At 44.8% G+C, this 25,686-nt stretch overlaps 1 protein-coding gene across 1 annotated transcript in view; it reads right to left on the bottom strand.

Annotated features, from left to right (window-relative positions):
- PEPD (peptidase D) overlaps positions 1–25,686 on the bottom strand; it is a 129,490-nt gene that overhangs the window by 99,741 nt on the left and 4,063 nt on the right. The window contains exons 2-3 of the mRNA XM_035120425.3: positions 20,484–20,667; positions 17,745–17,872 (exon numbers count right to left, since the gene is read on the bottom strand). Of these exons, the coding sequence (XP_034976316.1) occupies positions 17,745–17,872; positions 20,484–20,667 (312 nt within the window). The remainder of the gene's footprint in view (positions 1–17,744; positions 17,873–20,483; positions 20,668–25,686) is intronic.

Below are 25,686 nucleotides of genomic sequence, written 5' to 3'. Positions count from 1 at the left end.
CCAAAGAGCAATCACACATCACCACCAGTTTTGGGTTACAATATATACTTTTTTTTTTGCCTAGTCAACAACAGCAGTTTGGTATATTATCATATGGTACAGGTGTTCCTAGGACCCTAAACCCCATTTTTAAGAAATGGTATCTAAACAGGGGTAAGACACACAGGACATTTTTTAAGGGATCATTAACACTAGGCATCCACGTTTGAGCGAAGTCTTAAGTTACCATATTTTTCTAAATTCCATGGTTAGGCATGGTATTTATTAGGGCTAACCAAAATGTCTCAAAATGCAGAGCCAACTTTTTTTTTAAAAGTGTGTATTGAGTTTTCAGAAACAACACTATATAAACAAAATAAACAGTAAGGAAACAAATAACAACTCTGTGCAGTACATTATTACAGCTGGGATAAAATGAACAGAAGGTTCAGTAGACTTTTGCAGACATATAATAAGATTCTGCAAAACAAACTTTTGGAAGCAGGAGTTACACAATTTGGAAGAAAGGCAGCCTCGGCACATAGAGGTATGTGTCACTGAGGGTTGATGCAGAATTCTATTGTTCTTGATAAAGCATATTAACAGAAGCCATACAACATCAAAATGCTCTCATTTTGAAACCCCTCTTAGAACCACCCTGTGGTGGGTTACATGCTCAGGCAAGGCAATGCCCCATGCCCTCCCATCCACCCCTAGAGAGACCCCATGCAGACTCCCAATGTTTGACAATTTCGAGTCTGACTGCAAGCAACTCTTTGTGAACAAGGGTGGGATTTAAGGGATGTGAGTCGCTTGCAGTGGCCAGGAAAGCTAATACTGGGTCCAAGATCAGCAGCTGGTTGGGCTACTGGAGAGAGGTCCATGAATATAAACTGCTAACAAAGTGAAAGTTTTTTGCATCCTCATCATATATGAAGAAAGGTGCCCTTGCCACCACAGGGTGTCCAGCATAGTGGCGAGGCGTATTTCAGAATATGTGACAACATAGCAAGGGTCCAACACCAATATAGTAAAAGCTTGTTCTGAGCAAACCTTTCAGTTTCAAAAGGCTGGTGAGCGAAGAGGAAAAAGGCTGGCTCATTTTAGTCACAAGATGGAGTTGTTGTAGTTCAGTGGTAGAGCACACGGTATGCAGACGGTAAAAAAAGTGGGGGAGACTCAGGGAGTTACTGCCAGTCAGTGTCGACAGTAATGCAGTAGATGGGCCAAAGGTCTGACATATTCCTGAATTTCAAACATACACAAATGCCTTTGCCAAAGGCCTCCAGATCAGCTTCTGCCTCGTGCCGTGTGGCAGAAGTGCGAGCATTGCAGACTGGAAAGATATCTGAAGAGGAATAGCTACCCAAAGCTGAGGAAATGTGTAGTGAGAAAAATCGCATCCAGGTATCTTCATTCTGACAAACACAACCTAATTGTAATAATACACTCAATTCCCCATCCCCATCCCGACATGATGAGCTGTGTTGTTTTCTTTTAAAAAAAGGGGAAAGCATAAAAAGTTGAAGAGCGGATGGGTTCTTTTAAAGGCCAATTATGATTTTTTAAAAGTCATTTAAATGTCATCTTGTCAACCAAATATGATAGGGGAGCCACCTGTTTTAAAAAGGCAGCTATAAAAGCTGCTTAACGCAAGCACGATTACAAGAAACATTAAAAGAGAAAGCAGGTCATTATCCACACTTGTTTCTTTTATGGCATCAATAGCCTTTAATCAAATCCACCCTTCAGTATTGGCACAGACACTTGCTCTTTGGGATGCACAGAGCAGATCAGCCAGGAGATTAGACACTTCACTTGGGGGACAGGGAATCACTGAGAGCACTTCTCTGTGTTTAAGCTGGTTAAATTCATGGGAGAAATGACCAGTGTCTCCAAATACGCCAAAGAGGCTCCCTGTTACTCCATATGGGAGGCTGAGAAGATCCAAGAGGCTGCCCACTTCCCTATAGACCCTCTCGTGTGCTAAGATGGGCAGAGGGGGCCCTGTTGGTTTCTCCTCTGCCCTCACGACATTCTCTGTGGCAGCCCCTGAGTTGTGGAGCTCCCCACAGGGGTGTGTTTTGCACCTTCACTGTGCAGCGCTGAGTGCTGGAGACACATCTTTTTACTCTCGCCTTGGACCTGTGAGTTGTGTTTTTTCAGGACCCACCTTCTTCCGGTGACTGTAATTTGTTTTAACTGTTTTTAAATCTGATTTTTAAATTGTTGTCACCAGCCCTGGAGCCTGCTGAGTGGTGGCAGTCATGATGATGATGAAAGAACTAATGGGTGGAAATTGCAGGGTAGCAGTGTAAACAGCAGTAGAAACCTCCTAAGGATAACAGTGGGGTTTGACAGTGGAGTAGGTAGACTGCACTCGGAGGTGGTGGGCTCTCCTTTACTGGTAACTAAAGAAGTTGGAGTTCTTGATTGAAGCTTACATAGAAAATTGTAGAAAGGCAAGAACGCTGGCCACAAAAGTAAACTTGTGTTGGACTAATAGCTCGAATGATTCAATTTTTCCAAATAGTCTCTGTTTTGAAAATTCTTCTTCAGCAAATAGTCTTAAAGTACACGTTGACTTTAAGACTATTTGCTGAAGGGCCTTGTCCTGGCACATTAACTTCACCTGGCATATAAACTTCAAGAAATAAATCTATCCATAAGAGTCTATGTGGAAAAATTGAAACATTCGAACTAATAGTCCAACACAAGTTTACTTTTGTGGCCAGAGTTCTTGCCTTTCTCCTTTACTGGTGGCATCTAAGCAGAGGTGGGATGGTGGATGCTACAGTTACATCCTGCATTGCAGAGTCTGCACAGGGCACAGGGGATTGGCATAGATGACCTCCATAATCTAAGGTTACCAGATTTTTTCCAATGAATCCGGGATACTTTTCAACTTCCTACTATATAGATGGATTTTGTCAGGGGGCTGATTTGTAAATCCGGCAACTGACCCCGGGAAACGGGGGCGTCTGGTAACCTTACCATAGTCCCTTCCAGTTCCATGATTCTAAAAGGAAAGAAGAACAGGCAGCAGAACAATATGAGGGAGACTAAGCACATCTCTGTGTTTAAGGCCCAGCATCCAGGAAATCCATACCCTGCAACAAGTGAAGTCTGCACAGACACATTATGCAAACAGGACAGTTTGCACACGTGCTATTTTTGTACAATTTATCCTGCAGGTTTTTGGGTTTTTTTTGCATAATTTATTCTAGTTTTGCTAGCCTTGCAGCTGGGCAAGAAGCCATGAAGGGCAGAGCATTCTTGCCGCAGACCACCTCTCTGGCTCCTGAAATTCCAGCATGCATTTCCATGTATATTTTTCAAGTGCATCTCCAGAGGCCCAGGGCCAGAAACTTGCTATTTTTTTTTTGGAAAAAAGGAAGTCAAGTTCTCAAAGAAACTGATTTTAACCCACTTTCACAATCTGCAATCCTGCGCAGTTGTGCATATTTCTATCTAGTTGCTGACTACTGCTGTTTTTTAAAAAAAATAATCAATAAGTAAATTTAAATGCAACAAGTGTTGTACAGCAGCACAGGAAAAAGGAGGGTTGCCGCCATTTTGCTTAGAACACTGAACATTTTAGAGAAGCCCTGTTTTGCAAGAGTGACGAACAGCCCAATGAAGGCCCTCCATGTAAAAACTGAACTGAATATAGGACTGTAGCAAGAGAGGTGCAGATAAAATTTTCATTACAGCAAACCAAAGAGTCCACTAATGCACTGCTCAGAAAAGAGAGAGACGAAATTAACGCCCCGTCACGCAGGCTGAAAACAGAAGCCTTTCAAGGAGTCCAACCACCTGCATGTTTTTAATGAATATGTAATAAGGCCAAATTACAGCCGTCACTTATAATCTTGAATCCCTTTGGCTGGGGAAAAATATATGTTGTCATACACCTAGCACATCTTAAATGCAATGAGCAGAGATGGCTTTTGATGTCAGCAACCGTCCTAAAGGTAGCATTAAAATGTCATAGAGTGGGACTAAAGACATTCAGCGGCTACAGACAATTAAAACTGGTGATGCATCCTTTGTCCCATTTACTTACTATACGAAAGCCCTGTAATACAAGCGTTTCAAGAATGGGTGGGTGGTCGGGGGTGGCAGGGCAACCACAGCATTGTTAAAACACAATTTAATGCTGCTGGAAAAGAACTGGTGGGATGTGCAAGAGAAAGTTTCTGCAACAACTCCCCCCCCCCCCACAAAGTATAAAGACTCCTGTTTAGAACTGTTGATGCTGAACAGACACTTTAAGAAAGTTCTGCGAAGGTTGTCGGTTTTTAATATAAAGGGCACGATTATGTTGTTTAGGGGTGCACACTGGAGCAGGGGTGAGAAACTTTTCTGGTCTGGAAGGCCAGATCTTTATATCCCACCTCACCCCATGGGCCAACTGTTTCAAGTGATCAGGGGAAAACCACCTGCCAATCATTTGCCATCAAGTGATTGATAGGCTGTCAAAGCTGACACCGCAGGGGTGTGGGCAGCAACCTGCTTCTCCAGCACATTCCCCACAGTAAATGTGCTGACAAACCAGGATCCAGGATGACTGAACTCTTGAGATTTATGGGATGTGAGCAGGATTTAACCCCTACTCATCAGCTGATGAGCGAGGGTTAAATCGTGCCACTCTGGCTGTGTGCTGGTGGAATGCTCTGTAATGTGGCCAAAGCAAAATGGATCGCTCATCAGCTGACCACTCAGCGGCATTGGCCGATTGACAAGTTGGGTGATGTTTTGGGGAAACGGCCTTGCAGGCAAAAACGGACCTCTTGGCAGTTCTCTACTCCTGCACTAGGGTCTATTTCTAGGCATTTGGCGAATGGTACAACAATCTCTTTATTATGGCCAATGGCCTATATTCAAAAGAAACTTTGAATAACTATATAAAACAACACTGGACAAAGCAAAATAGAGAACCATAAAAACAACATTAGACTAATAACTACATCTTACTATAGAAGAACATGCACAGAAAACAAAACTCCAAGTTTTCTAAAATTAGTCCCTGGAGAGTTTTACAGGCGGCGAAACAATGTTTTGTGTGTTCTGATCTGAAAAGAGTAGGAAAGCATAAAATGCATCTGATCATCCTGGGGCTTTCTGTAGAACTGGTTCAATAAAAATCTTCGGTATAATACAATATATAATAAAAAAGAACAATACGTAAGGAAGTGAGTTATTGATTCTAATTCTCCAGATTCACAGGGATATACAAGTTGACCACAGGGGATCTTTTGGAAACCCCACCCCCTCCAGAACTGCTGATGAGAGAACATTCGAGCACCCCAAAGTAAAGGCTCTGTGACGTCTTTGAACAGAGAGCATGTAAAGATAGTTTGCTGATTTACACGGTTGAGGCGCTCTGTCGATTAGCATGTTATTCAAGGGGAAACCTAGATCATATCAGTGTTTAACATCCACATTACATTTCTTAAGTAGTGCTCTGGCTAATTCCTATCCAATATGTCCATATAGTTAAAGCTATGGTTTTCCCAGTAGGTGATGTATGGAAGTGAGAGCTGGACCATAAAGAAGGCTGATCGCTAAAGAATTGATGCTTTTGAATTATGGTGCTGGAGGAGACTCTTGAGAGTCCCATGGACTGCAAGAAGATCAAACCTATCCATTCTGAAGGAAATCAGCCCTGAGTGCTCACTGGAAGGACAGATCGTGAAGCTGAGGCTCCAATACTTTGGCCACCTCATGAGAAGAGAAGATTCCCTGGAAAAGACCCTGATGTTGGGAAAGAGGGAGGGCACAAGGAGAAGGGGACGACAGAGGACGAGATGCTTGGACAGTGTTCTCGAAGCTACGAACATGAGTCTGACCAAACTGCAGGAGGCAGTGGAAGGCAGGAGTGCCTGGTGAGCTCTGGGTCCATAGGGTCACGAAGAGTCGGAAACGACTAAACAACAAACAACAACCCATGGAACAAACCATATACCAACAGTGGGGAATCTCAGCCCCCCGCCCCATTCGGGCCAAACCATGCCCACCCAAACATCATCTATTAAATGGGCTGCAGGATTGCAATAATGCTTTGCAAGCACAGATCAGCTGATTGCTGCGACTTGCAAAGCTCTGGATGCCAGGCCAGCTGATGGTCAGAGCTTGGAAACAGCAGCACTTTTGCCCACATGGATGGATTTCAAACTACAGTGGTACCTCGGTTTAAGTACACAATTGGTTCTGGAGGTCTGTACTCAAGCTGAAGCGTACTTAACCTGAAGCGAACTTTCCCATTGAAAGTAATGGAAAGTGGATTAATCCGTTCCAGACGGGTCCGCAGAGTACTTAAACTGTGTTAGGGAAAAACAACTGAAAGTACTCAAACCGAGGCGTACTTAAACCGATGTATGACTGTATACAAGCATTATGGCGTCAGGTGATTGACAGGGCTTGATTCTGCAGCTAAGGCCTGTGCCATCTAAACATTATGCCTCCCCCCCCCCCTGCTATACAACTACTTTTCTCATATGCAAATTTAATTCATTTGGGCTTGTGAATGAACTCATCAAACTTGGCCCATGGGGTGTGGGGAGAGAGGAGGTGGTTCCCCACTCCTGCTCCAAGTCTGCTGCTGCAAATGCGCTGTGGCACCACATGAGCACAGCTCCTGCACCACTGCTCCGCTCCATACATCTAACTGGTGTGAACATGCACACACTGCACCTTCCAGAAACAACATTTATGCAACACTAGGAAGCCATTTGTTTGCACCAAAGGAAACTAGCAGAAGCATCTGACAAGCGTTGGTTACTTGGACACGAATTATTAAGCATGGGTACATATGGGAGGTGGGTGTATAACTTTTGCAGGCTCGTTTGGAAAATGCTACATGGCAGAGCAAGTCTATCCTGCTGCTCCCCCCACCTCTCACAGAGGCTGGTTTGGAAGCCCGGGTGTCCATCTATGTCCGGAAAGAGCTATGGATCTCGATTATGGTGGGAGCTTGTATTCTGGGCTATAAGTTGCATGTTTTGGAACAGGGCTGGGTCACTGGTGGCCCTCCAGATGTTGCCCTAAGCCAGGCATAGGCAAACTCAGCCCCCCAGATGTTTTGAGACTACAATTCCCATCACCCCTGACCACTGGTTCTGTTAGCTTGGGATGATGGGAGTTGTAGCCCGAAAACATCTGGAGGGCCAAGTTTGCCTATGCCTGCCCTAAGCCCATCACTGTTAAAAATAATAACAACTAGCAAGATGATCTGATTTTTAAAATCTCAAGGCAAAATGGATTAGATCTGTGTATGTGAAAAAATAGTTATTTAGAAGAAGAAGAAGAAGAAGAAGAAGAAGAAGAAGAAGAAGAAGAAGAAGAAGAAGAAGAAGAAGAAGAAGAAGAAGTGCAAACTGTTTAAGCCAGCGTGGGCATGGGCCACAGGAGGAATCATCTGAGTGGCATCTTCTTCTCTTATATAGGAGAGAATGTATCTTGGTGCTTCCTGCTTGCACAGAGCGGTGGCTCAAGTTTTGGAGGATGTCCTGGGAGATCAGAGTGCAATCCCCCTTGGCCACCAGCACTGTGTCTCAGGCTACTGGAACTGACAGGCCTTTTGGGAGGAAAAGGTGGAGGAGAAGATGAAGTACTCCCTTGAACTCCTTAGAGAAAAGGTGGAATATTAATGCAGTAAATTTAAAAAGTAGCCTCTTTTTTCTTTAAACTGTATTAAGAGTATTAAAAATAATTTTTTAAAACATGAAAAAAATCTGCTACCCCATTAAAAATTTGGGGGCCTCTTTCCAGTCAACATTTTTAAATTGATTGATGTGAGTGAACAACTCTGCACCACAACTTCATAAGTCTTGTCTAATTTTCTTTAGATACATTTTCTCGCACAGCAAACATTTTTTGCACACACACAAAACACACACACACACAGGGTGGGGAGCAATCCACAGACACTAGAAACAGCTCATCAACATCTTAATTTTTCATGAGTAAAAATGTACAAGGAAGAAGCTTCAACGCAAAGGTAAGGGAAGGTTATGGTAATTCGCCGCGCCAAGCTGGAAGCCATCAACGAGGCATGAAAAATTGGAGCAAGACGAAAGGGACGTTTAAAAGCTGTCAAGATGCTCGCCAACACACTCGCTCCTCGTTACACTAACATCAGATGCACAGATGGCAAAGTGTTAACTAAACAAGAGGGTGTCAAACCCATCCAGCACGCGCAACGCGGGAGACTTTAGGAGGCACTAACAGATGTTTCTGACAGTGCCAAATATTTAAAAACAACCTCTGTCATGCAGAGCAAGGCAACTTTTTTAAAAATTCCCAGAGTGGGGGGGGGGGGAGAGAAAAGATGTGCAGAAGAATGACGCCCCCACTAAATTGTATTGTACCACGAGTCAGTTCTCATGTTGAACATGCACCTCAATTTGCAGAAACAGGCAGCCAATGGCTCTTCAGCGAAAAGCGGCGGCTCTTGGCTGCAATAGCCCAATAAAAAGCTTATTTGGGTCGCCCTATCTAGTCACAGTCAAAAAACGGGTAGCTTAAGCTGTTGCACAAAGATGAGAGGCTGCTGGGGTTCCACCAAAATGAAATGTGTTGCTTCAGAGAGAGAGAGAGAGAGCTTAGTGCCTTTATATGTGAGCACAGATGGCACACCTGTGCCCCACACAGCTCCCCAAAAAAGGAATGCAAGGCTTAGTGGTGCAGCCGAAATCTGATTATGAGTATAATGTGCCGCATCGCAGAATGTCACGAAAGCATGAGCCAAGAACAGCGAAAGGAGGGAGTCTTGGCAGCCGACTCTTCTCCCCTGCCATCGCAACCAAATATCCATTATCCAGTGTGCCTCTCCTCTCCAACGGTGGCGCTAAAACAACTGAACATATTAAAAGTCATTGTGGGGAAGGGGGGTGGAGAGAGAGAGAGAGAGAGAGAGAGAGAGAGAGAGAGAGAGAGAGAGAGAGAGAGAGAGAGAGAGAGAGCATGGTTCCTCATTCTACCATTCTTACCAAGGCACCTTAATTTTTCTTGTTTCCTCACTATTCTTCTCAGTGTCTTTTCCACAGAATCATAGAACTGGAAGGACCCCCCCCCCCCCGAGGGCCACCTAGTATGACCCCCCCTGGACGCTAAGGAGCAAGAACGGATATGCTTTGGTAAAAGAGAGAATCCATCTCTTGGGTAGTCCAAACTCAATACTGAGTTCCAACATCCAGGATGAGAGTTTCCTCTAGATCTGGGCCCCTCTCAGGTGACAGATGAGAAAGAAGTATCACATAGTTCAGGGTGGGGGGTGGGGATGAACTCATCAGTGCTTCAAAGATTAGGAGTGCATCTGACAATGGTATGCTTGGCAGTGGCCCTTGGTATGCGAGTTGTAACCGTGTGAATGCTTTACGTTATGAGTGGTTGACAGTAATGTCTGTGGTACACTAAATGGTTGTAGTTGTTTGTTTGAAAGGAGTGGTGTGTGAGATTGAGAGAGTGATAGCATGCATGTGTGTTGATTGGAATTTTACATTATACAATGGAACCTTGGTTCTCAAACGTAATCCGTTCCGGAAGTCCATTCGACTCCCAAAACATTCAAAAACCAAGGTGTGGCTTCCAATTGGCGCAGGCGCCCCGGAAACAATAGCTGACAACCGCATCGAATGTTCGGCTTCCAAAAAAACATTCGAAAACCAGAACACTTACTTCCAGGTTTTCAGCCTTTGGGAGCCAATTTGTTTGTCAACTATGCCGTTTGAGAACCAAGGTTCCACTGTACTGCCTTGCAGGGCTCTCCGATTTTATTCATTTTGACATTATGTTTACGGACATGGGTATCGCCTATTTATTTTGTATTTTGCTATGTGACTCATTTGACATAGTCTCATAGCGTTTATTGTACAGTCATACCTCGGGTTAAGTACGCTTCAGGTTGAGTACTCCGTGGACCCGTCTGGAATGGATTAATCCACCTTCCATTACTTTCAATGGGAAAGTTCACTTCAGTTTAAGTACGCTTCAGTTTAAGTACGGACTTCTGGAACCAATTTAGTACTTAACCCGAGGTACCACTGTATTGCAAACTGCTTCAAGGCCTTCCAGATATTAAGTGGGCTACAAATGGACGTAACATCATTATCAAGAGTGAGATTGGTGCTGAGCTGTTGCCACATCTCCTGTTCACTTGTTCAATGCTTCACCCAAGAGTAAATGTGAGCCACAAAAATACAGTATTTCAGAAGCACATTTTTTTTTGGGGGGGAAGACTGCTGAGAGCTGGCCTCCCTCTCTATTCTCTTTTCCTTCCCTTTCAAGGCAGATGTAAGGTTGGATGCCGATATTCATTCACACCAGGACATTCCAGGCCAATGAGATCCCCCTGTAAAGCAATTACATTGTTCTGCCATATGTGGCACACAGACCAGCTGCTATACAGTACGTTTTGCTTCAGAAAATAGCTTTAATCAATACACCAACTCATTCTGTCAGTTATAATTAAGGCAAGGTAAATGGCAGGTGCAACATTAATCAACAAAACGGAAGCCTACAAGCACCAGATGTAGGGATCTGGCTTAAACCTTAACATCAGGGATTCACATTTATAATCCACCTAATTTCCAAGAGATTGGTGTTAGTGACAGCAAACTCAAGTAATACAAGACAGGTGCTCCAATCTAGCAAACCATTCCAGTTGCCTTATTCATTTCCACTAGTGACACACTATTGTCCAGAAGCAACAGTAAACTAGGATTTACCATTATGTCAACAGGCCTGAACTCATGCTTCCTCCCTCCAACACAGCTGCAAAAGGAGCTTGGAAGTTTTTCTTCCTATATTTCAGGCATGTCCAACTTCCAAGAGACTGCAATCTACTCCCACTAAAACAAAAACAAAAAACTGGCAGTGATCTACCCATTGTATTGACCAAAGTTGTTGAGCTTTCCTTGTAGCTGAATCAAAGGAGAAAAGGGAGGTTGTGCACCCAAGTTTTAAACTCATGCACAAAACATGTGGTGTTCTGGGCTATTGGTAAGCTGGAAGGTGTGCAGAGAAGGGCCACCAAGATGATCAAAGGTCTAGAAACCAAGCCTTATGAAGAATGGAACTGAGAGTATGTTCAGCCTGAAGAAGACTGAAATGTATGAATACATCTTCAAATATATGATGGGCTATCAAATGGAAGACGGAACAAACTTGTTTCCAGCTGCTCCAGAGGGGAGGACCCAAATCAGTGGATTCAAAAGTCAAGAAAGGTGATTCCAACTTCACATGAAGAAGGACTTTCTGACAGTAAGAGCCATTTGACATTGGAATGGAATCCCTCGGGAGGTTGTGGACTCTCGTTCCTGGGAGGCTTTTAAATAGAGGTTGGATGGCCATCTGTCATGGATGCTTTAGCTGTGATTCTTGCATTGCAGGAGTTTGGACTATATGACCCATGAGGTCCCTTCCAACTCTACAATTCTATCATTCTATTATTCTGATGTTAAGTCCCCAAAGAAAGGAGGTACCCATTTGCGTACATAGGCCAGGTCACCCCACATAATTTACTGGGAAAGCTTCCTGCATATTTCAGTATCAGCATCAATTTCTGAATCAAGGTGGCAGGGTGCATTAACTGAAACACACACACTTTTACAGGGCGAGGTTTGTGTTTCACTTCAGTTTCTACACTGCACTTTCCTCTCTCAGCCCAACTCACATTATATGCCCCTTTCCCAGGTATTATTATTTCAATAATTATTTTATATTGCATTAGCCTCCCAGAAGCCCACTGGCACAGGGACAAAATTATCTTCGTGGGGGAAATGTAATGCAGCTGGCGAGGAGAAGATAATTACAATATCCATAATCAAATTTGTAATCTAACACTGTGTCCATCTGTAAGCAAGTTCTATTTTAATACAGATCACTGCTTTTTGAGAGCAACAGAGTGCAGCAACAGAAAGAGAAGATTAACACCCCTGCTGTCCATGAAGCAACATTTGAACAGCCAGAACGATCTGCATAAAAGTCTACAGCAAGATGGGAGTTTTTTATGGCATCTGATTTGTTAAGGAGTTGAACATAAAGGCATCCTTGAAGGAAGGCTTTCAAATCTTAAAAACACACTGTATCAAAATAAACAAGGAGTCAAAATTCATGAGGAATTCTTCTGTTATGGAGCTCTTTCACTGAGACCAGACCTCCTGTGGCACTGTCATGATGCTCCCCATGGCAGGGTACAGTGGCCATGGCTCAACTCAGATATTAGGTAACAATCCATGGCTTGTGCTAGCCACAGGCCTGGTTCGTATTACACAGTAAGCCAAACCATGGTTTACCTGAACTGCACAGACATCCTGACTCCTGGGAAGAAACTGAGAGCCACCTTGCTCCGCCACAGACTTCTTTGCTCCTAGGTCACGCTAAGCTAAGCTAAGCCAAGTCAAGGTCTGTCTTAGCATATCGTCCAAATGTAGGCATGTTTGAGGAGCAAGTTTAATCACAAGCCCAGGCTGGGACAGAACACTAAGCCAAATCTTAGCTTGGCACTGTGTGGGAGCAAAAAGGACCGAGAAGGACCAATGAAGCCTTGGGCTCCTATTTGGGAGTCCACGTGTTCAACAAGAAGAGCCTGCTGGATCATGCCAAAGGGAGCCCACTTAATCCGGCATTATGTTCTTGCAGTGATCAACCAGATGCTTGTGGGAAACCGGCAAGCAGGACCCGAGCACAAGAGCACAATCCCCTCCTGTTATTTCCAGCAAGCAGTATTCTAAAGTATTGATGCCTCCATTGGTGGGGGCACAGCATAGCCATCAATAACCCTCTCTTCAATGAATTTGTCCAATCCTCTCTTAAAGCCATCCAAGTTGGTGACCATCAATGCTTCCTGCAGGAGCATGCTTCATACATGAACTATGTGCTGCATGAAGAAGTCCTTTATTTTCTCTGCCCTGAATCTTCCAACAATCAGCTTCACTGGATGTCCACAAGTTCTAAAGATGGTCTTGCTAAGTCCTAGTTGGGCTTGCCATGCTGTGCGAAGCAGGCTGTAGTTTAGAACCCAAATCCTGGTTTGAACTTCCCAGGGCACAACAGGCAAACCCTGTTTGGGTTGGGGCTGCTTGACTGCTTTTCATCCTTTCCGCTTTTAACAATTCCTTCACATGCTCCCACCTCCGCAGCATAGCAGACTCTGGAGGCGGAGTGAGAGCCATAACTTTGGCCTGTCAGTTCAGCAGGGTTTCTAAACTTGGTTTCAGCGGCTAGGTGCAAACCATGTTTTGTTAATGCAGACATTACCTGGGGGGGGGTCACATCATGGTCAGTGTGAAAGGGCTTTACATGTACACACCCAGGGGTCTTCCATACAAGGGGCGAGCCTGGGGGAAACAAGGAACCAGTAATATGACTCCCATGTAGGCACCTACACTCTGATAACAGATTTGTTCAGAGAATGTCCATTTCAGTTTCTTAATTTTTCCTTCTAAAGTTCACCCCAGTTTGGATTTTTTTTTACAGCCCCCATAAATATGTGCACACATTTTTATTTTTGTATACCTTTCCCCCCTAATACTCTTTTTTTTTGGTTGAAGAATAGCACTGCAAAATTTGAAGCACAAATTTCTAAGGTTTCATTGCAATGAAGGCCAGAGAAATGTCGCCGTGATCCCTAGACACAGGTCGCCAAGTGCACAGCCAAGAGGAGGTGTCCACTTCCTGCATCAACCCCTCTCTGCTGCTGTCTTTTCAATACAAAGTGGGAATAAATACATTTTAAGGTGTTGCTGTGAAGATTTCTAAGTGTTATAGCGTCATTATTACTCCATATGTTTTATTTAACCAACAGAAAGCCATCGTGTTATAAAGATCCCAAGAGTTGTATTGGTAATTTCTCAAAAGAAAAGAAAAGAAAGCCATCATGTTTATGAAGGCATCTGCAAGGTTGATGTTTCCTTTCTATTGCAGATTTTTAACTGTAGGCTATCATTTCGGTCTTCCATAAAGTTCCATTATGGCTTTCTTTAAATATTATGCCTATTTTGGGTTTTTACTGTTGTGTGCTTCTCCAGAGCAGTGTGTGTGTGTGTGTGTGAGAGAGAGAGAGAGAGAGAGAGAGAGAGAGAGAGAGAGAGAGAGAGAGAGAGGGAGAGGGAGAGGGAGGGAAAGAAATATTTAAAGTGTGGGTGGAAGATTGATGAGATCCAGCACTCTGGAATGCATCCACTACATCAGTGGCTTTTTCACACTGTGCCCTGGAGGGTTCCACAGACGTTTGTCACCATCAGCCATTCAATGAGATGGTCCATTATGGCAAAAAAAGCTTCCCCAAGAGGGACCTTCCCTTTCCCACCACTATTTATTAAAATCACTTGTTAACTGGCCTTTCCACATAGCGGCATTAAAAAAATATATATTTATTTCTCATCCTCTCCAAAAGGACAATAGGGGAGGAGAGTTACCAACCAAACCTAGCCATGATAGCTATATATTACTTCCAGGATTGGGGGCACAATGCCTCTGAACATCAGCTGCTGGGAAACAGGAGTAGGAGACTACTATTGCAATGAGGTCTTGCTTGTGGTTTTCCCATAGGATCTACACAGCCAGAGAGAGAACAGGGTGCTGGGCTAGTTGGGCCTTTGACCTGATCCAGCCACAGTGCTCTTCCAACCTTCATGATCTCAAAGGGAACTTCATTCAACAACCAAGGCAATCAGTGTAAAGATTCAGGAGTATTAGGGCTTCTACCGTGGAGTTCTCCAAGTCACGGGTTGCAATGTGACACCCTCAAGCCTGGAGGGGTACTGGTTCCAGGGGTTCCTCTTGTAGCCTTGCATCTGGGACTGGCCCTAGGGGCAAGGCCTCCAATTTCTAAGCATAAATGGAGCCCAGAAGCATCTTGACAGTGAATGTAATTGGACCAAGTCCAGCTGGATGGGTTCTCTACATGCCATATCCTTGAAGTGGCACACGGCTGCATTTTGTGAATTTTTGTGTGTTCTTTTGGACTGGATGGAAGAGATCTCTCTTTTTGGCATCAGGTTAAAACCATCCTGTTATCTCAGGCAGTTGATAGCTGGGTGCTATTGTCTACATGTTGGGGATCTCTCTCTCCCCCCCCCGCCGCCCCCAAGTTGCTGCTAATATAGAAATTATTTTCCTGTAGTGGCTAGTGCCCATTGAAACTGGTAAGGCAGAAGTCAGGGGGATCAACAGTAGGTGGTGCCAGAGCCATCTCATTCTAGTTTAGTGCTCATCCTCTTCCCTGCTAAGCTCTACAAGAGCAACATTGAGACTAAGGAGGCGGCAGACAGGCAGGATCAGTCCCTGAACTGGTTGTAGGAAAGGGGCAGAATGAGGGTGGTGGGGCAGTGCCCCATTTGCCCCGAGAGGCTAGCCTCTAAAGTTGTCCAATTTGTAGGTGGTGCAATTTTTGTTTTATTACAATTGTTAATTGTTTCTGCCTGCAGTTTTAAGGTTTTGCTTTCAATTTTGTTGTAAGGCACCTAGAGACGGGCTGGTATTCCACATCAAACAAATTAAATAAGTAGCAAAACAAATGCTGTGATTGAGTGCCAGTCCAAAACAGACCGAGGCCAGTCAATCCACGCCTAGCATGAAGCACCATCTGGAGAAGTACAGCTCAGATTCCTATTAGAAATCTTTCGTGCCAGAGATTTCTCCAACACTCCCGCTTGGAGAAGACAAAAGGCAGAAGTGGGAGTCAGAAGAGTGGTAGGTTCTCTGCTAACATAGGTGGGCCTTCTTACAACAAAAGCAACCACAAAGCAATCTTGGAGCCAAGATAGTGCCAAGACAATCATGCTTCCCATGCAGAGAAAGAAACCCTCCCTGGCCATATGGTCGCTCCGGCACACTTTGCCATGCAGGCGTATCTTTGGTCTGGAATTAGTGTTTAAAGAAGAGTAATTGCTCCAATTAGAAGCTATCCAAGCCAAGAGAGGTAGAGAAAGTATTAAATTAGAAACAATCCCAGATTCCAAAAACAGTGCAGAGGCCAAAAACATGTGACTTGTTAGGCACAGTGTGCATATAATTGTGATGCAGAGAGAATGCATCACTATTGATGTGAGTCCAAGCTCCCAAAGAGCTATTGATAGTTTCACTAAGGAAGCAAAGAGAAAGGCAAGAATTTGGGGGTGGACATGAATAAGGAGGCTGACAAGCGTAGGTGAGGGAGAGGAAAAAGAGAGGCCAGCTTGCAGACCACACTTAGGAAAGAAAAGACGCCTCAGGGTATCTCTGTAGCTAGCACTTGCAGGCGTCTCTCTGTCTGAGAGGCAACGGAGTGCATCGCAAGGGGTGAAGTCAAACCGCTGTGTTAGCAGCTCTGAAGTGACTTCCCTGGGGTGCAAGCCTAGGCAATCTGTATGGAGGTCCTGGGCTGCCCAGACGACAAGATTCCCCCTGTTGGCACCAGTTTGGCTGCAGGAGTTGCGGGAAGGAGGAGTACAATGAGCCATCCAACCGTCTTAGGGACTGCACTCCAGATTTGTGTTGGCTATATTTCTTAGCCTTTTCTTCTCCCTAAGATGTCCCACAAGCAGAGGGTATAGATTGTTCCTCAGGGTCTGCTCAAGCCTTTCTCATGAATGAGGATAGCCACAAGGCAGTGGAGGTTTAGGATCAGTTTTCCTTCTTCTAGGAGGGCTACCTTCCCAGGTTCACGAGTCCCGCCTGCCCCTCACTTCCCTCTACAGCACGTGCAGGAACTGCCTTCTAGACCACTGGAGTCACTATTGGTCTTGTCCGCTCAATCTGCCAGAGCCTGCCTTTGCACGCAGAGGAAGTCCTCAACTCACTGAGGGTTTAAGACCCACCGGCTATCCTCACCTGTAGAAGCTGTTCCTGGGGTGTGGCCGCTGTCACATGCTGACAACTTCTAGGAGCCACAGGTGAGAGCTGAGTGCAGGGTTGGGAACAAAAGTGGACAAACTGCCCCAGAAGGAACATGGCATGTCCCCCACCAGAGGTTTTACGCCTCCCCTAGCACCCCAGCACTACCAATTTAATAAATACCCCATTTATTCTGCACAGGTTTTAACAATCCTAGATAATGAACAGAAACCACCAACCTTCACCACTCAGTGATTTAGGAGCACAGTTTGCCCTACCCTCTCATGCCTTAGAAGGGCAGCCGAAGCTGGCAGTAGAGGAGGGGAAATGTGAACCGCCCTGTGATCTTTGGATGAAGGTCGGAATACAAATTTAATAAATATAAATAAAACGAAACTCCAAAGTTGACACTAACAGATACGTAATGGAAAAATCCTGTGGTGTTTTTGCAAATAAAAAAGTGGCAGACTAATGATTGACGATGATGTTGATGGTATGTAATTTTACTGCTGATTTTAATGTTGCTCCACAATTATATATATTTTTAATGTTGGCTGCGTAGACATTTTTGCAAAATAATAAAACTAATAAAGACAGTTAATAAAAACCATTAGTGTTCATCTCACAGTTTAATGTTTCATCTGAAAAAAACCTTATTCTACCTGTTGTTGCCTGCGCAGAAATAATAATGCAGCAAGCAACCACAGACCCCTCAGGAAAAGGCTGCTTCTGCTTTATGCACTTTTAAAAATTTGGAATCAAGTCACTAGGCAAGCAAGGTCTACCCCTGCATGGAGGCCTTGCCCACTGGCCTTGGTGGGATCCACCGGACAACAACTTGATCTGACCTATGTGCAGCTCACACATACTGTAGATATTATGTTCAAACCTTCCTTTGGTCTCTCCCCAAATGAAGGAAGGAAGGAAGAAGGGAGAGATCTTACTTTCCCATCCAAACTGCATAGCTTTCGGGGAGTCTCGGGATGAAGAGGATGGAGTTTCCACTGTCAACTTCAACTGCTCCATAGCAGTCTGCCTCAGTCACTCCAAAAGTCCAGTGGAAGTAGGATTCCTAAAACCAAGGAATTTAAAAGCATTCCATTATGCCAGTTCTCCGCTCTTGCCTAATTTTTTTTTTTTTAAGGGAAAGATGTCAAGGTCAATACAGATTAGCACTACCTGTGGCAAAGGGACCCACCGAGTTGAAAGGTTTCGAACATAACATAAAACACCTTCCAAATCACCTCTATCATTACTTTTAAAAAGGCAATCTGATGACATGGATATACCGTACTTGCAAAAAAAAAAAAAGTGGGGGGAGCTAACAAAAATCAAAATGCTGAGCACCCTGAACTTCAAGACATTTATTCAGAAGTGTAGGGTTTCAATGGAACGCCGATCCCATTGGAGGGGACAGAGAAGTAACAAGAGCAAAGGTTCACTAATGCGACGCTCCCAGGAACGAGTTCCCGTGAGTACGTCCTTCGATGTTCACAGAAGGTCTCAGTAAATACCCATCCCAAAATCAGCACTGTTATTATTATTATTTATATAGCGCCCTTTGTCAGAAAACCACAGGGAGGTTTACAACATCACACGCAAATGCCAGCACGTAATAGAATACATATAAAGATCAAAACAGTTGTATAAATACAATTATAAGAAAGATATAACAAAATACAGGTGTTCATAATACACAGATTTTCTTAGCAGCAAAATAAGGGAGAAACCTCTGTGATCCTGCTCAGTTCCTGTCTGCACTAGCTTGGCCTCTCCAAAATGGAGCAACCCACTTAAACATGCCCATACATTTAATTGCACACCAGGATGGATGCCCTCCAGATGTCCTGCAACTCCTATCAGCCCCAGCAGTTGATTGGCTGTGCTGGCTGGGTACCACGGAAAGTAGAGGCCAAGCCGCCTGGAGGGTACCACATTGGGGGAAGACTCATTTGTCCTTTCATGATAGGAACCCTTTGGCTGTACACTGACAGTCTGAGGATTCTACATCTTCCTTCCTTCTAACTGTGAGCGCTGCACTCTACCAGCACCAACAAAATTGCTTTTGGAGGATCAAATTGCAACTACCCATTTCTATGGGCAGGGCAAACTCTCCATTCTCTTTCTTGCTCCACCGTAAGACTCCCATCAACTGAAGAGGGTCTTCAAGAACACATAAAGCAGGAGTCCCCTTTCTACTGATCACAGTGGGAGCTGACTGGCAGCTTAAGGGACAAGTTTAAAATTGTGGATCTTTAAGGGTATTGCTGCTATATCCTAAATCCTGACTCCTCAGGCAACACCTATTGACAGTTGCTGATGACTGGATAAGAGGATTACAGTCTCATACAGAATCAAGCCCCACGACCAATGAGAAGTTGCAACAGGGGCATCCTATCTGACCAAATGCCCACACTAAGCCTCTGAGCAAGTTGATAATATCTGGGCTTTCCGTCAGCTACCTTGAATACGTGCCTGACTGCACCCCACTGAGAAGGAAACATGAACTGCACAAGTTACTTAGGTTTAACAACCTTTAAGAGGCACAACCTTTGCCCGTTTTGTGCCTCAATCAACCCTGCCTACATGACTGTAAAACAGATAACCAGCCTAGAACACATCAGCAGAGATTAAACTGGGAGCAAAACTGAACTGCAACCTTATCCCCACCTCTAAGAGGCTGAGAAATCTCATCTGCACCGTGTTAGAAGAGACCAGAGGAAATAGGTTAACAAGAACAAGCATGCTGGGGCAAGCTTTCTGGTCTTTTCTTGTAGGGTAAGACAATGACAGGAAGCAGCTATGGAGCAAGTCCCTAGGGGGAGGGTGGTGATATCTCAAGGACTCCCAGAGACATGGATATACCCAAGCTGGGTGTCAACAGCTCCTGGAAAGGGAATAGGTGGAGGCAGAGGGGAAAGAGCCCACCATGAGACAGCCCAGACGGGACAGTGTTTCTGCAGCACTGAATTATGCACTGAATTAATTGATCCAGGACAGCAAGAGCCATGTGAAATAATTCTTGGTAAACACTGCAGAAGGAGGCCTGGAATGATCAAGCATTTGCTGTGTTAACCAGTGCACGGTTCAAAAGGGTGGAAGGAGAAAGGAAATCAGAAGCCCACTAGCTGACTGCAAGCACACCAGTGTTTCAGGAAGGATAACTATCAAGAACGTAAGAACATAAGAAGAGCCTGCTGGATCAGGCCAATGGACCATATAGTTCAGCATCCTGTTCTCACTTACGGTGGCCAACCAAATGCCCCTATGGGGAACCTGAGTCAGGGCCTTTGGGAATTGACTGTTTTTGAAGAAAGGGCTGGTGCTATGATGTTTTTATTATAATTGTCTGTGTTTTTACTTGAGATTTAATTACATTTTCATGATTGCCCTTCCTCGGTTTTTAGCTTTTTCTATTTTATTTGGGTAAGCTAGCTTGAGTCCCAGACTGGGGGAAAGGTGAGATATAAATAAATACAACCACCTGTTATAGATATGCAATGTGTGTACTTTTCCACTGGAAGGAAAGTAGCCAGCAACTAATAAAAGGGGCTGCTGTTGTTTAGTCGTTTAGTCGTGTCCGACTCTTCGTGACCCCATGGACCAGAGCATGCAAGGCACTCCTGTCTTCCACTACCTCCTTAAAAAAGATAAGTCTGTTCTTTGTTCATGCTAAATCTTACCTGGCGAAACAGAAGGCCTGTGTCGGTGCAGTATCTGTTGGTCTGCTCCCCGCCTTGCAGGAGGACAATAGATTTCTTTGGCACATCCTTGTTTGATCTCAGCCGCTCGCACAAGCGAGTTCTGTTCAGGGCAAAGAGCGCTGCTGGAACCTTCAAGGTTTCATTCCCCAGCCAAAAAGACGGCCTGGAAAGAGGAAGGAAACATTAGCTTCTGCAAAAAGAGCAGCCCTCCCCTAACCTGGGGCCTTCCAGATGTTTTGGACTACAAATCCCATCGGGAGTCATCAGCACTCTGATGGCACCCAATCCCAAAACCCTTGATGACCTCCCCCAGCAGACGCTAAGCAGCACAGCGAATGAGATGAAACCTTAACAGGACCCAATAGGCTCGCCACCCATCTTGCACCACCTTCTGCGATCGTCCAACCAGATAGAACAGTCCATGGCTAAACAGGGTGTCCAAGCCCCACACTGGTCAGTCACTCCAGAAAGATACCATGGCACTGGAAGCCACCGAGAAAGTCAACAGGAATGCATGTGCCCTGCCCAGTTCCCACCACAGTCATTTCAATTCCGAAGTTGGCCTTATACCCAGATGGCAAAATCTCATCCTGGCATTGAACTGCCACCAGTGGCTCTATTTAAAACAATACGTTAGATTAATTAAGTGGCCCGTAAGCATCTCAAAGGGACTCACATCAGGTGGTAGATGCATGGCAAGGGGGCTGGACTAGAGGACTCTCTTCCAACTCTACAACTCTATGATTCTACGTAATACATCTGACTTGAGCTGCACTTCCAGTTCCATTCCATCTCATTGCCTCTTCACTTATTGACAGGCGGATTGTGCTCCACAGATGCTGCCCTCGACATCTGGAACCATATTTCTGTGCTTTTGTTCCATTGTCTTCCCAGAGGCAAAAATCGAATTTGCACTTTCGTTTCTGCATAATGTATTCTTCTTTTGCTAGCTGTTGGCTGTGTGCACGCCTAGAGCAGGCCTATGGAGAATAAGCCTTACGCCCACTTGGTGGAGGAGTAAAGGATGGATCCATGAAAGCAAACTCCCAATTGCCCACACGGTCCTACTCCCACTGACGGAGCAGTAATGATCAACTTTCACCAGCCAACAAATAACCCACATTCTCAGGTTCAACTTATTTTAGCTGAGCTACATGGAATGGGCCCCTCCAGCAACTCAAGAGTAGAAAATAAGGAACAAACATAGTGGTTATGCCTTCAGCCACAAGCTGTTACTATGCTCAGCTGTTGCTAAGATGTAGATATATATTTTCTATCAACCTGCATTAACCTGAGCGTGCTCAGTGAAATGTTCCCTCATGTATTAATTATTATATGGCTTTCTCAGAAAACGGAAAATGTGCAAAAGAAGGTAACCTTTGCTTCGTAGCCGGCAAAGAGCAAACTTCAGCGCGGTTTCAGCATCAAAAGTCCAAAATGCACAATTCCTGCAGCCAACGCAACATAAAGGAACTTTTAATCTGTAACACCTGGAGACAATTCGGCAAAGCCAAAGGTCAAACTTCTTCAATGCGCAAAAATGGTGTGAGGGAGAGCTCTGTGTGTGACTGTGTTTGTGTGAGTGAGACACACACACAGAGAGAGAGTGAGAGAGCGCTGTGTGTCTGCATGTGTTGAGCGACTGTGGTGAATGTAAACACCTGTATACGAACACGCACGTAAGTGTGTTCACCACACCCACTGTTAGTGTGTGGCCCTCGGAAGGGTGGCTGACTCCTAATTTGGCCCTCAGACTGTAAGAAGGTTAGCCCCTGCCCTGTTCTAAAGCCCTGGTTGGCAGCTTATTTTTGCTAAAAGGCCAGCAACGTTGGTTCTTACTTGTCCTGAGATTCAAACCAAACGGACTTTGTGGTATCTCTTTCCTCCCTGGTGTGGACAGCAACAAAAGCCCTTGCAAAGCCTATCCTCCAAGCAAGCAAGCAAGTTCCACACATTGCCACCTTCCCGCCCTGCCTCAGCTTCTGCGGAGTGAATGGCTGCATTACATAACCAGGGAAGCGCACTGCCAACACCTCTCGCCATCCACACTGGGAAGGGTTTTTTGCTCATGTGAACATAGAGGTGACTGTGGTGCATAAGGCTGCAGAGGTTTTCAGGATCAGGGGACCGTGGAGGGAGAGTAGGGGTACAGATTCCGCTCCAGCTGCCCACCCCAAACCTAAGGCAAATTCTCAAGAATTAATCTAAGAAAGCAAAGATCCTGCCCTTCCCATGATTAGGTAGCAACCACATCTATTTATGACTTGTTAAGGTAAGCATGGTTGAGCAATGAAATGTCATCTGGCAAGAATCGCCCCTGTAGAATCCCTGGGAGAGCCAGACAGTGACCGTCTTGCCAGGACTGGTTGCATATGAACCACTAAGTAGCAGCATAGACAAATTCTACTATTTATATATAGTACATCTGTAGAGTTGGGAGGGACACAGAGGATCATCTAGTTCAACCCCTATAATGCAAGAGTAGCAGCTGAAGAATCTGTTGGAAATTCTTTAGCTGCAATTCCTACATTGCAGAGGGGTTGGACCAGGCATCCCCAAACTTCGTCCCTCCAGATGTTTTGGACTACAATTCCCATCTTCCCCAACCACTGGTCCTGTTAGCTAGGGATCATGGGAGTTGTAGGCCAAAACATCTGGAGGGCCGCAGTTTGGGGATGCCTGGGTTGGACTAATGACCCTTGAGGGATTCCATACCAACTCTACAATTCCCTCACGTCTCTTTCTAATAAAAAATCAACCTAGTCAGAGTTAAAGCTTGTTGGGGGGGTGGGGACCACTTGTGTCTTACAGAATTTTTAAGAAGTCACAAGGCCATAACACTCACATTTGACCCAAATCAGACATAACACTGCTGCTGCTCCAATAAACTGTGGCTTGTTGGAGTAGGAAAATGGAAGAGCTCAAACGTTGCTAACTTATTTTCCTTCCTCCTCACCCTCAGCTTGAAAAGAGACATCCTGATTTGTTAAACCAAGTTTTCCCATGACATCCAACCCAGGAAACTGTGGGTTAAAGGCTTTCTCTAGCCAGGATTGCTGATCCAACTTTGCAGGGAAATCCTAAACCACAATTCTCTTATCAGTTCTTATCCCACTTGAACAGGACATGGGGTTTTGGAGACAGAGTGTTCCCTCTGATCTGGGCCATGGAGTTAAAGGATACATTTTTATTTAAGGGAGCAGCGATGGGGGAAATCTCTGGCTTTTGAAGTTCATCATGATAAAATATGATAAATGCCACAGTTACCATATTTTCCCATGCACAAGACGAGGTTTTTTAATTAACAGATAGTGCTAAAAATTTGGTGTCGTCTTATACACAGATAGTACTGAGATGGGACAGGCAACTGGTGGCTGCCGCACGCAGGAAATTATCATCGGCATTTGGGCGGGTGATTGGTGGCTGCGACAATGTCTCCAGGCGATTGGCTCCAGGCGTGTGATTGTCGGCTGTTGGTGGCAAGCGGGCTGATTGGTGGCTTCGTGGATACCCCCCCCCCCCAAAAAAAGCTCAACAAGTCTGGGCAATCCCACACACACACACACACACACACACACACACACACACACACAAAGCTGAACAACTATGGACAACTGCCCCCCCCCCAAAAAAAGCCCAAAAGCTGAACAACACTTGGCAATTTCCCATTTCCTCAGTTTTGTGTCCCAAAAAATAGGGGTTGTGTTATACACAGGGGCATGTTATACACAGAAAAATACAGCAAGTCATGTATATGATGATTGTTGCATGCTACTAGACCAAGGATCATGGGTAGACCTGTCAAACCACTGCAGCAAAGATACCAGAGTTTGGTTGCCCTAAGAAGCCCAAGAACATATCAAATGGAATCAACTTATATTTGTTCAAGGATTAGCAAGTCTGCCTAGGAATTGGCACCCTGTGGTTCACCACAGAAACTCACTGAGCCCAACTGAGCAATCTTTTATTTTCTCACACCCTTCCCACACCCAGAACTCTGCAGTGTGTTCAATTTGAAAGCAAAAAAAATAGCTCTCACTGCCATCTAAAAAGGCATAGACTTTTTACCTCTCGGGTGCTTGCCACCCCAAGGTAAATAACTTTTAAAAATGCATTTTAAATAAATTGTCCTGTAATCATGAGCGCCTTGCTCCTAGAAAGGGCTCAGCCTTCTGTGCATGTTTTACAATGAAGTCCTCCAGTACCTTTGCTGGGGATTACTTTCAAATCAGAGAATTGTAGAGTTGGAAGGGACTCAAAGGGTCATCTAATCCAACACCTTGCCATGCAGAAAGAAGCATGTACGGGACTTGTGTTTAAGCAAGCAATCTTTGCTGGAAAGGTGGGTTAGGCCAACCATGGAGTTGGATATGCCTCCCTCCCAATAATAAGGTAGTCGAACCAGAGAAGAGAATGTAAAAAGCCACCTCCCCTCCATTTGCCCTGGCCAGTGTGAGCCCAGAAGGGCTTTGGAAGTGGCAGCTCTTCCATCAGTGATTCTCCAAGGAAGTTATTCTATTTAGTACGTTGGGACAGTGTTGAGAAAGGACCAGAAATATATCTGCCTCTGGTTTCCAAGCAGATATAATTCTGGAGCAGGCTGCATGACCATAGGCTTCAGATGGTGTTCCTAACTTCTTTAGAAATTCAGCATACGGTAATTACATTTTTTTAATGTTTAGAGCAACCGGTTAGCATGCATTCTTGTTCAGGAAATACATGAATGCAACATGGGAAAGTTCACTGAAGTAACAGATTTTAAATCACCAAAAGAGAAGGCCAATTTTATTCAACCTTCCCCAAGAAAGACGACCAAGCAAATCCATTGGGGCTGGCCTTTCACATCATTTCTCTCAAATCTTGTGTTGAATTTAAGAGTCTGAATGTGCCATTCTCCCTCATCTCCAAGCAGGTGCGCCAGCTTATAAAAAGAAGGGTTTTAAATAATAATGATGATGATGATGATGATGATGATGTCGTCTGGCCTTTGCATTAGCAACGCAAGAGAAACAACAACACCTGACCTAGTCCTTGGAAAGTGAACTCCATTATCCATCAAAGGCAGCGCAAGTTGGAGACAGAGAGCAATGATGAACTACAGCTCCCATCAACCCCCTGGACATGCTGACTGCCTGGTGTGCTGGGAGCAGGAGTCCATCAACATCAAAAGGGGCTCACGTCC

The sequence above is a fragment of the Zootoca vivipara genome, chromosome 6, assembly GCF_965207765.1.
Source record: "Zootoca vivipara chromosome 6, rZooViv2.hap1.1, whole genome shotgun sequence".
NCBI classification, from domain to species: Eukaryota; Metazoa; Chordata; class Lepidosauria; order Squamata; family Lacertidae; genus Zootoca; species Zootoca vivipara.
This window is presented reverse-complemented; position numbering and strand designations above follow the sequence as displayed.